Here is a 12,502-nt window from a genome sequence, read left to right as displayed (position 1 = left end):
ACCCCATAAACACCCCCAAAACCCCATAAACATCCCCAAAATCATCAAAACCCCATAAACGCCCCATAAACACCCCAACTTCCCGGTGTCCCACGGTGGCCCCGAGCCTGGGCACGGGCACGTCCCTGAGACAGGAGATGGAGGTGAGGGACACCAGAAACCGTAAAATACCCCCAAAAACATCCCAAAAACACCCCAAAGTCATCCAAACCCCATAAACACCCCAAAAACCCCATAAACACCCCGAACTCCCACGGTGTCCCCGAGCCTGGGCACGGGGACATCCCTGCAGCGCGAGATGGAGGTGAGGCACCCCAGAAACCCTAAAATACCCCAAAAACACCCCAAAGTCATCAAAACACCATAAACACCCCCAAAGTCATCAAAACACCATAAACACCCCCAAAACCCCATAAACACCCCAAACAAACCCCGAGGCCACGGTGTCCCCGAGCCTGGGCACGGGCACGTCCCTGAGACAGGAGATGGAGGTGAGGCACCCCAAAACACCCCAAAACCCATAAAAACCCAAAACCCCCTAAACCCACCCCAAAACCACCCCAAGCACCCCGATCAAACACCGAGCCCGCGGTGGCCCCGAGTCTGAGGGACACCCGAATTTATTGGGGTTCCCATTTTCGGGGTGTCTGAGGGTTCCCATTTCGGTGTCCCCATTTTGGGGCTCCCACTCTCAGCGTTCCCAGGGGTTCCCGTTTTTGGGGTTCCCAGGGTTCCCGGGGTTTCCCATTTTGGGGTTCCCATTTTCGGGGCGTCTGAGGTTTCTCATTTTGGTGTCCCCATTTTGGAGCTCTCCATTTTTGGGTTTCTCATTTCCATGTCCCCATTTTTGGGGTCTCCATTTTTGGGGTATCTGCTGTTTCTCATTTCTGTGTCCCCATTTTTGGGGTTCCCATTTTGGTGTCCCATTTTCGGGGTTCCCATTTCCATGTCCCCAGTTTTGGGTTTCTCATTTCCATGTCCCCATTTTTGGGGTATCTGCTGTTTCTCGTTTCCGTGTCCCCATTTTCGGGGTTCCCATTTCCATGTCCCCATTTTGTGTCCCCATTCCGTGTCCCCATTTCCGTGTCCCCGTTTTCTCTTTCGTGTCCCTATTGTTTCCCCATTTCATGTCTCTCATTTTCGTTCCATTTCCCATTCCGTGTCCCATTTTTCCCCATTCCCATTCCCTTTCCATGTCCCCATTCCCGTTTTTCGTTTCTCATTTCCTGTCCCCATTTTTGTCCCCATTCTGCTGTTTCTCGTTTCCGTGTCCCCATTCCCGTGTCCCCATTCCCATGTCCCCATTTCCGTGTCCCCGTTTCCGTGTCCCCATTCCCGTGTTTCTCATTTCCATGTCCCCATTTCCATGTCCCTGTTTCCGTGTCCCCATTCCATGTCCCCATTCCCATGTCCCCGTTTCCATGTCCCCATTCCCGTGTTTCTCATTTCCGTGTCCCCATTCCATGTCCCCATTTCCGTGTCCCCATTCCATGTTCCCATTCCCATGTCCCCATTTCCGTGTCCCCATTCCTTGTCCCCATTCCCATGTCCCCATTTCCGTGTCCCCGTTTCCATGTCCCCATTCCCGTGTTTCTCATTTCCGTGTCCCCATTCCCGTGTTTCTCGTTTCCATGTCCCCGTTTCCGTGTCCCCATTCCCATGTCCCCGTTTCCGTGTCCCCGTTTCCGTGTCCCCATTTCCGTGTCCCCATTCCATGTCCCCATTCCCATGTCCCCATTTCCATGTCCCCATTCCCGTGTTTCTCATTTCCGTGTCCCCATTTCCATGTCCCCATTTCCATGTTTCTCATTTCCGTGTCCCCATTTCCGCCATTTCATGTTTCTCCTTCCTGCATTTCTCGTTCCGTGTCCCCATTTCCGTGTCCCCATTCCGTGTCCCCATTCCCGTGTCCCCATTCCCGTGTCCCCATTTCCGTGTCCCCATTTCATGTTTCTCGTTTCCGTGTCCCCATTCCCGCGTTTCTCGTCCGTGTCCCCGTTTCCGTGTCCCCAATTTCACGTTTCTCATTTCTGTGTCCCCATTCCATGTCCCCATTTCATGTTTCTCGTTTCCGTGTCCCCATTCCTGTGTCCCCATTCCCGTGTCCCCATTTCCATGTCCCCATCGTGTGTCCCCGTTTCCGTGTCCCCATTTCCCTGTCCCCATTTCGTGTCTCTCGTTTCCGTGTCCCCGTTTCCGTGTCCCCGTTTCTGTGTCCCCATTCCCATGTTTCTCATTTCCGTGTCCCCATTCTTCCCCATTGTCCCCACTTTCCGTGTCCCCATTCCCCGTGTTCCCCGTTTCCTTCCGTGTCCCCGTTTCCGTGTCCCCAATTTCATGTTTCTCATTTCCGTGTCCCCATTTCCGTGTCCCCATTTCCATGTCCCCAATTTCACGTTTCCTTTGTCCCCATTCCCCATTTCAGCTCGTTTCGTGTCCCTTTTCCGTGTCCCAATTCCGTGTCCCCAATTTCCCGTTTCCCCGTTTCCGTGTCCCCAATTTCACGTTTCGCCCGTCCTTCCGTCCCCCCGCGTCCCATTTCCCCGTCGTGTCCCAATTTCACGTTTCTCGTTTCCGTGTCCCCATTCCCGTGTCCCCATTTCCATGTCCCAATTTCACGTTTCTCGTTTCCGTGTCCCCAATTTCACGTTTCTCGTTTCCGTGTCCCGTTTCCGTGTCCCCGTTTCCGTGTCCCCAATTTCACGTTTCTCGTTTCCGTGTCCCCGTTTCCGTGTCCCCAATTTCACGTTTCTCGTTTCCGTGTCCCCGTTTCCGTGTCCCCGTTTCCGTGTCCCCGTTTCCGTGTCCCCGTTTCCGTGTCCCGCTCCCGGGGCGCAGGCCGGGCGCCTCTTCCTGGCCGACTACGCGCTGCTCGAGGGGCTCCCCACGGGCACCATCGGGGGGCGCCCCCAGTTCGTGGCCGCGCCCCTGTGCCTGCTCTGGCTCAGCCCCCGCGGCCGCCTGCTGCCCGTGGCCATCCAGGTACGGCCACAATGTCCCCAAATGTCCCTGAATGTCCCTGAATGTCCCTGAATGGCCCCCAATGTCCCTAAATATCCTTCATGTCTCACCCGTGTTCCCAAATGTCCCCAAATGTCCCCAAATGGCCCCAAACGGCCCCAAATGTCCCCAAATGTCCCTAAATATCCTTCATGTCTCACCCATGGCCCCAATGTCCCCAAATGTCCCCAAATGTCCCCAGTGTCCCCCCCGCAGCTGTCCCAGTACCCCGGGCCAGGGTCCCCTGTGTCCCGTGTCCCCCAATGTCCCCTGATGACCCCTGTGACCCCCCCCGATGTCCCCAATGTCCCCAATGTCCCCAATGTCCCCGCTGACCCAAATCCCCCCAATGTCCCCCAATGTCCCCAATGTCCCCACTGTCCCCAATGTCCCCAATGCCCCCAATGTCCCCCCATGTCCCCAATGTCCCCAATGTCCCCAATGTCCCCGCTGACCCAAATCCCCCCAATGTCCCCCAATGTCCCCACTGTCCCCAATGTCCCCAATGCCCCCAATGTCCCCCATGTCCCCAATGTCCCCAATGTCCCCGCTGACCCAAATATCCCCAATCCCCCCATTGTCCCCAATGTCCCCAATGTCCCCAATGTCCCCATTGTCCCCAATGTCCCCAATCCCCCCAGTGTCCCCGCTGACCCCACTGTCCCCAATGTCCCCAATGTCCCCAGTGTCCCCAGTGTCCCCAAGCCCCCCAATGTCCCCAATGTCCCCAGTGTCCCCAATGTCCCCAACCCCCAGTGTCCCCAATGTCCCCACTGTCCCCGCAGCTGTCCCAGCGCCCCGGGCCGGGCTCCCCGATCTTCGTCCCGGGCGGCCCCGGGTGGGCTCTGGTCAAGCTGTGGGTGCGGGGCGCGCACTTCGTGCTGCATGAGATGGTGCCGCACCTGCTGCACGGCCACTTCCTGTGCGAGGCCTTCGCCGTGGCCACGCAGCGCCTGCCGGCCGCGCACCCTGTGCACCAGGTACCCCCCGAAATGCACCCCGACCCCAAAAACGGCACCGCGAAATCCCCGTCCCGAAATCCCAACACTGACCCAAAAACTGCACCGCGAAATCCCCGTCCCGAAAATCCCAACCCTGACCCCAAAAACGGCACCGCGAAATCCCCGTCCCAAATACCCAACCCTGACCCCAAAAACTGCACCCTGACCCCAAAAACGGCACCGCGAAATCCCCGTCCCGAAATCCCAACCCTGACCCCAAAAACTGCACCCAAACCCAGCACCTGCCGCCCAAACCACCCCTGACCACCAGGTACCCCGCCCAAAAGCACCCCGACCCCAAAAACGCCAACCGAAATCCCCGTCCCGAAATCCCAACCCTGACCCCAAAAACGGCACCGAGAAATCCCCGTCCCGAAATCCCAACCCTGACCCCAAAAACTGCACCTGAAACCCCGCCCCGTCCGAAATACCCAACCCTGACCCCAAAACTGCACCCTGACCCCAAAAACGGCACCGCGAAATCCCCGCCCCGAAATCCCAACCCTGACCCCAAAAACTGCACCCAAACCCAGCACCTGCCGGCCACGCACCCCGTGCACCAGGTACCCCCAAAAATGCACCCCGACCCCAAAAACGTCCCAAATCACGAACCCCGAATCCCCCCAAATCCCAACCCTGACCCCAAAAACGGCACCGCGAAATCCCCGTCCCGAAATCCCAACCCTGACCCCAAAAACGGCACCCCGAAATCCCCATCCCGAAATCCCAACCCTGACCCCAAAAACTGCACCCTGACCCCAAAAACGGCTCCGCGAAATCCCCGTCCCGAAATCCCAACCCTGAGTCCCAAAATCCCCAACCCTGACCCCAAAAACTGCACCCGATCCTAAAAACTGCACCCCAAAATCCCCGTCCCGAAATCCCAACCCTGACCCCAAAATCCTCAATCCTGACCCTAAAAACCCAACCATGACCCCAAAACCTTCCCCGTGACTGAAAGAAATGCGCCAAATACCCCAAATGGACCCAAAAATACCCGCCCTGATGTCCCCAACGTCCCCAGTGTCCCCAAATATCCCCAAAATCCCCAAATTTCCCAAATCCTCCCAATGTCCCCAATGTCCCCAATCCTCCCAATGTCCCCCAATGTCCCCAATGTCCCCAATGTCCCCGATGTCCCCAATGCCCAATGTCCCCAATGTCCCCAATGTCCCCAATCCCCCAATGTCCCCAATGTCCCCAATGTCCCCAATGACCCCCATGTCCCCAATGTCCCCGTCCAATGTCCCCAATCAATGTCCCCACGACCCCAATGTCCCCAATCCCCCCAATCCCCCCAATGTCCCCCCCAATGTCCCCAATGTCCCCAATGTCCCCAATGACCCCGATGTCCCCAATGTCCCCAGCTGCTCCTCCCCCACGTGCGTTTCACCTTCCACATCAACATCCTGGCCCGGGAGACGCTGCTGAACCCCGGGGGCATCATCGACCAGGTGAGGGGACACACCTGGGACACACCTGGGACACACCTGTCACCTGTGTCACCTGTCACCTGTGTCACCTGGGTGTCACCTTTGTGTCACCTGTGTCACTTCTGTCACCTGGGTGTCACCTGTGTCCCCTCTGGCGGCACCAGGACATGTTGGTCCCCCTCGGTGTCACCTGGACACCTGGGTCCCCCTGGGGACACCTGGGGGACACTGAGGGTGACACTGAGGGGTGGCACTGTCCCCAGGCCATGTCAGTGGCACACAGGGGACACTGAGGGTGGCACTGAGGGTGCCACTGAGGGTGACACTGAGGGTGACACTGTCCCCAGGCCACCTCGGTGGGCCGTGAGGGGACACAGGGGACACAGGTGGCACTGAGGGTGGCACTGAGGGTGACACTGAGGGTGACACTGAGGGTGTCCCCGTCCCCAGGCCACCTCGGTGGGCCAGGAGGGACACAGGGGACACAGGTGGCACTGAGGGTGACACTGAGGGTGACACTGAGGGTGTCCCTGTCCCCAGGCCACCTCGGTGGTCAGGAGGTGACACTGAGGGGTGGCACTGTCCCCAGGCCATGTCAGTGGCACACAGGGGACACTGGGGACACCTGGGGGACACTGAGGGTGACACTGAGTGATGTCCCCGTCCCCAGGCCACCTCGGTGGGCCGGGAGGGGACACAGGTGGCACTGAGGGTGGCACTGAGGGTGACACTGAGGGTGGCACTGAGGGTGTCCCCGTCCCCAGGCCACCTCGGTGGGCCGGGAGGGGACACAGGGGGACACTGAGGGTGACACTGAGGGTGGCACTGAGGGTGTCCCCGTCCCCAGGCCACCTCGGTGGGCCGCGAGGGGACGCTGGCGCTGGTGGCCCGCGCGACGGCGGCGCTGACGTTCAGCGAGCTCTGTGTCCCCGACGACGTGGCCGAACGCGGCGTTGGGGACATCCCCGGCTACCACTACAGGGACGACGCCATGGACATCTGGGGCGCCATCCGCTGGTGGGGACACTGGGGACACTGAGGGGACACTGAGGGGACAGCAGGGGACACTGAGGGGACATCTGGGGACACTGAGGGAACATCTGGGGCGCCATCCGCTGGTGGGGACACTGGGGACACTGAGGGGACACTGGGGACACTGAGGGGACACTGGGGACACTGAGGGGACAGGAAGGGGACAGCAGCGGGGATGGTGGGGACAAGGGGATGGGTACAGTGGGGACAATGGGGACAATGGGGACAATGGGGACATGGCGATGGGGATGGTGGGGACAATGGGGACAGTGGGATGAGGACAGTGGGGACATGGAGATGGGGACAATGGGGTGGGACAGTGGGGACAGTGGGGACAGTGGGGACAATGGGATAGGGACATGGGGACAGTGAGGTGGCAGTGCTGGGGACAATGGGGTGGAGATGATGGGGACAATGGGGACAATGGGGACAATGGGGACAATGGGGACAGTGGGACATGGAGATGGGCATGGTGGGGACCGCGGGGACAGTGAGGATGGGGACAAGGACCCCATGGAGGTGACAACGGGAACAGGACCTTGGGGATGGGACATCAGCGACGGTGGGGACACGGGGACAGGGCCATGGCGTGGGCTGTCACCTGCGTGTCACCGGTGTCCCCGCGTGTCACCGGTGTCCCCGCGGTGTCCCAGCTACGTGGAGGGGATCGTGGCGCTCTTCTACGCCGCGGACGAGGAGGTGGCCGAGGATGAGGAGCTGCAGGAGTGGGTGGGCGAGATCTTCACCTACGGCGTCCTGGGCAACGAGAAGAGCGGTAGGGGACACCGGGGGGTGACAGGGACAGCTGGGGGGACACGGGGATGGGTGGTGGGTGATGGGTGGTGGTCATGGTCGTGGGCATGGTCATGGTCAAGTCGTGGTCGTGGTGATGGTCGTGGTGATGGTCATGGATGTGGTTGTGGTCACGGCATGGTCATGGTGATGGGCATAGGCATGGTCATGGTCATGGTTGTGGTCATGGATGAGGGACGTGGTCATGGATGTGGGACATGGTCATGGTCATGGTTGTGGTCATGGTCAAGGTCATGGTCATGTTTGTGGTCATGGGATGGTCATGGTGATGGTGATAGGCATGGCCATGGTCATGGTCATGGTTGTGGTCATGGTCATGGTTGTGGTCATGGTGATGGTCATGGCATGCTCACAATCATGGTCATGGTCATGGTGTGGCATCGGGATTGCCGTGGCCGTGGGCACAGTCACGGTCGTGGTCAAGTCGTGGTGATGGGCATGGTCACGGTTGTGGTCATGGTCACCATCAAATCATGGTCATGGTGATGGTCAAGTCATAGGTATGGTCATGGTCATAGCCGTGGACATGGTCATGGATATGGTTGTGGTCAAGTCATGGTCAAGTCATGGTCAAGTCACGGTCAAGTCGTGGTCACAGTCATGGTCATGATGATGGTCAAGTCATGATGATGGTGATGGTGATGGTCATGGCATGGGCATGGTCATGCTTGTGGTCATGGTGGTGATCAAATCATGGTCATAGCCATGGACGTGGTCATGGTCATGGTTGTGGTCAAGTCATGGTCATGGTCATGGTCAGGTCAGGGGGTGACCCCACTCATGTCCACGTCCATGTCCAAGGCCTCGGTGGTGATGTGGTGGGGTGACCCATGGTGGGTGAATCCCCCAATGTCCCCAACCCCCTAATGTCCCCTCAATGTCCCCCCAATGTCCTCAACGTCCCCAATGCCCCCAATGTCCCCCGATGTCCCCTGAATGTCCCCCCAATGTCCTCGATGTCCCCAATGTCCCCGATGTCCCCAGTGTCCCCAGTGTCCCCAATGTCCCCAATGTCCCCTCTGTCCCCAGGGTTCCCGTCCAAGCTCTGCAGCCGCCCCGAGCTGGTCAAGTTCCTGACCATGATCATCTTCTGCTGCTCCGCCCGGCACGCGGCCGTCAACAGCGGCCAGGTGACACTGGGGACACTGGGGACACCGGGGGGACACCTGGGGACACTGGGGGGACACTGGGGGGACATTGGGGACACTGGTGGGAGGGACACACCCGAGCGAGGCCACCAAGGACGTGCAGGAGATGTGGCAACTCCCCAGGTGGCCCCAGTGGCACCTGAGTGACCCAGGTGACCCCAGGTGACCCCGGGGCGGTTTTGGGGTGGGTGACCCCAGGTGACCCCAGGGCAGTTTTGGGGACAATGACCCCCAGGTGACCCCCAGGTGACCCTGGGGCAGTTTTGGGGACAATGACCCCCAGGTGACCCCAGGTGACCCCGGGGCGGTTTTGGGGTGGCTGACCCCAGGTGACCCCAGGTGACCCTGGGGCAGTTTTGGGGACAATGACCCCCAGGTGACCCCAGGTGACCCCGGGGCGGTTTTGGGGTGGCTGACCCCCAGATGACCCCAGATGACCCCGGGGCAGTTTTGGGGACAATGACCCCCAGGTGACCCCAGGGCGGTTTTGGGGTGGGTGACCCCCAGGTGACCCTGGGGCAGTTTTGGAGACAATGACCCCCAGGTGACCCCGGGTGACCCTGGGGCGGCAGTTTTAGGGTCTGTGATCCCTCCCAGGTGACCCCCAGGTGACCCCAGGGCGGTTTTGGGGTGGGTGACCCCCAGGTGGCCCCGGGGCAGTTTTGAGGACAATGACCCCCAGGTGACCCCCAGGTGACCCCGGGGCAGTTTTGGGGTGGGTGACCCCAGATGACCCCCAGGTGACCCCAGGGCAGTTTTGGCGACCATGACCCCCGGGTGACCCCGGGTGACCCCGGGTGACCCCGGTGACCCCTCCCCCAGTACGACTACGCCGCCTGGATGCCCAACACGCCGGGCACGCTGCAGCGGCCGCCGCCGGCCAGCGCGGCCGAGGCCACCGAGGAGCTGCTGGTGGCCACGCTGCCGTCCCCCGAGGCCACCGGCGCCCTGCTGGCCCTGCTGAGCGTGGTCAGCTACGAGGGGGGAGAGCCGGTGAGACACCTGGGGACAGCGGGGACAGCGGGGACAGCGGGGACATTGGGGACAGCGGGGACAGTGGGGACAGCGGGGACAGCGGGGACAGCGGGGACATTGGGGACAGCGGGGACAGCGGGGGGACAGTGGGGACAGCGGGGACAGTGGGGACAGCGGGGACAGCGGGGACAGTGGGGACAGCGGGGACAGCAGGGACAGCGGGGGGACAGTGGGGACAGCGGGGGGACAGTGGGGACAGCGGGGACAGCGGGGACAGCAGGGGGATTGGGGACATTGGGGGGGTTGGGGACACTGGGGGGGTTGGGGACATTGGGGGGACATTGGGGGATATTGGGGGATATTGGGGGACATTGGGGACATTGGGGACGCTGGGGACATTGGGGGCATTGGGGGAAAAATGGGGAACAATGGGAAAAAATGAGAGGAATTGGGAAAAATGGGGCTGGGGATATTGGGGACATTGGGGGGATTGGGGGAATTGAGGACATTAATGGGGACATTGGGGACATTGGGGACATTGGGGGGGACAGGGACCTTTTTGGGCACAGGGACACTGGGGGTTGTAACCACCATGGTGACCCCAGGTCCCCTCTGATGTCCCCAGGGTCCCCAATGCCCCCAATGCCCCCAATCCCCCCAATGTCCCCCGATGTCCCCAATGTCCCCAATGTCCCCCAATGCCCCAATGTCCCCAATGCCCCCAATCCCCCCAATGTCCCCAATGTCCCCAATGTCCCCAATGTCCCCCAATGCCCCAATGTCCCCAATGTCCGCAATGTCCCCAATGTCCCCTCTGATGTCCCCAATCCCCCCAATGTCCCCAATGTCCCCAATGTCCCCAATGTCCCCAATGTCCCCTCTGATGTCCCCAATCCCCCCGATGTCCCCAATGTCCCTTTTGGTGTCCCCAGCGCCCCCTGGGCTCCCGCTCCCAGGACCTGCTCTCGGGCGCCGCCCCGCGCTCCCTGCTGGCCGCGTTCCGCGCGCGCCTGGCCGAGATCTCGGAGCGGATCCGGGCCCGGAACGCGGAGCTGGAGCTGCCCTACCCCTACCTGGAGCCCACCTGCGTCACCGAGAGCATCTCCATCTGATGTCACCTGTGTCACCTGTGTGCCACCTGTGTGTCACCTGTGTCACCTGTGTGCCACCTGTGTGCCACCTGTGTCACCTGTGTCACCTGTGTCATCATCAACATCACCTGCGTCACTGAGAGCATCTCCATCTGATGGTGGCACCTGTGTCACCTGTGTGTCACCTGTGTGCCACCTGTGTCACCTGTGTCAACAACTATCACCTGCGTCACCGAGAGCATCTCCATCTGATGGTGGCACCTGTGTCACCTGTGTCACCTGTGTGTCACCTGTGTCACCTGTGTGCCACCTGTGTGCCACCTGTGTCACCTGTGTCACCTGTGTCATCATCAACATCACCTGCGTCACCGAGAGCATCTCCATCTGATGGTGGCACCTGTGTCACCTGTGTCACCTGTGTGTCACCTGTGTCACCGAGAGCATCTCCATCTGATGTCACCTGTGTGTCACCTGTGTCACCTGTGTGTCACCTGTGTCACCTGTGTCACCGAGAGCATCTCCATCTGACGTCACCTGTGTCACCTGTGTCACCTGTGTCACCGAGAGCATCTCCATCTGATGGTGGCACCTGTGTGTCACCTGTGTCACCTGTGTGTCACCTGTGTCACCTGTGTCACCTGTGTCACCCGTGTCACCGAGAGCATCTCCATCTGACGTCACCTGTGTCACCTGTGTCACCTGTGTCACCTGTGTCACCTGTGTGTCACCTGTGTCACCTGTGTCACCTGCGTCACCGGTGTCACCAACAGCCCCCAGGGTGGCCCCAGGCCCCTCCAGGATGTCCCCAACCCCCCTGAGATGTCCCCAGGTGTGTCCCCAACCCCCCCAGGTGTGTCCTCAATTCCCCCAAGGTGTCCCCAAAATGTCCCCAGGTGTGTCCCCAACCCCCCTGAGATGTCCCCAGGTGTGTCCCCAACCCCCCCAGGTGTGTCCCCAACCCCCCTGAGATGTCCCCAACCCCCCCCAGGTACCCAAATAATGGACCCCACCCCCACCCCCCCCAAAAAAATATTTGGAAGATTCCAAAAAATCATCAGAAAAATCCCAAAAATTCTGCGGAAAAATCCCAAAAAATCCTTGGGAAGATCCCAAAGAAAGATCCCAAAAATTCTTGGAATGTCCCCAAAAAAATTCTCAGGAAGATTCCAAAAAATTCTTGGGGAAAAAAAAAAAATCCTTGGGAAGATTCCAAAAATTATTTGCAAGATCCCAAAAAAATTCTCAGGAAGATTCCAAAAAATCCTTGGGAAAATCCCCCAAAATTATTTGGAAGATCCCAAACAAAGATCCCAAAAATTCTTGGGAAGATCCCCCAAAAAATGCTTCAGAAGATCCCAAAAATTATTTGGAAAATCCCCAAAAATTCTTGGAAAGATCCCAAAAAATTCTGGGGAAAATCCCAAAAATTTTTTGGGATCCCCCCCCAAAATTCGGGTGCAGTTCCTGATCCGACCACCAGGGGCAGCAGGAATTTCCTATTAATTATTAGCGCGGAATTAATTAATTGCTCATTAACCAATCGTTTGTAATTCATGCTAATTAAGAATTAAACCGGAATGAATGAAATCAATTCTTGCTGTCCAATCTCGATTCTTGAATCCTCAATTTTTTGGTTTTTATCCCAAATATTTTGGGGTTTTTTCTTAATTTTTTTCCCTTTTATTTCGTTTTTCTTCCCATTTTTTTTGGATTTTTTCCCAATTTTTTGGGTTGTTTTCCCCAATTTTTTGGTTTTTTTTTTCCCCATTTTTTTGGGTTTTTTCCCCCAAATTTTTGGTTTTTCCCCTTTTATTTTGGTTTTTTTTTCCCATTTTTTTGGATTTTTCCCAATTTTTTGGGTTTTTTTTCCCCATTTTTTTGGGTTTTTTCCCCCAAATTTTTGGTTTTTCCCCTTTTATTTTGGTTTTTTTTTCCCCCATTATTTTGGATATTTTTCCCAATTTTTTGGGGTTGTTTTTCCCAGTTTTTTGGGGCTTTTTTTCCCCCAA

General features: G+C 58.3%; 1 protein-coding gene across 1 annotated transcript; it reads left to right on the top strand.

The window, feature by feature from the left end:
* Positions 1-298: 298 nt before the first annotated feature.
* On the top strand, positions 299-10,514 carry LOC115916974 (hydroperoxide isomerase ALOXE3-like). The gene is made up of 10 exons (XM_030970711.1): positions 299-304; positions 438-491; positions 2,839-2,982; positions 3,786-3,980; positions 5,369-5,455; positions 6,282-6,451; positions 7,120-7,241; positions 8,309-8,409; positions 9,250-9,420; positions 10,335-10,514. The coding sequence occupies exons 1-10, from the start codon at positions 299-301 to the stop codon at positions 10,512-10,514; spliced, it is 1,230 nt and encodes a 409-aa protein (XP_030826571.1).
* The last annotated feature ends 1,988 nt before the right edge of the window (positions 10,515-12,502 follow it).

This window comes from Camarhynchus parvulus, unplaced genomic scaffold (genome assembly GCF_901933205.1).
Source record: "Camarhynchus parvulus unplaced genomic scaffold, STF_HiC, whole genome shotgun sequence".
Classification (NCBI taxonomy): Eukaryota; Metazoa; Chordata; class Aves; order Passeriformes; family Thraupidae; genus Camarhynchus; species Camarhynchus parvulus.
This window is presented reverse-complemented; position numbering and strand designations above follow the sequence as displayed.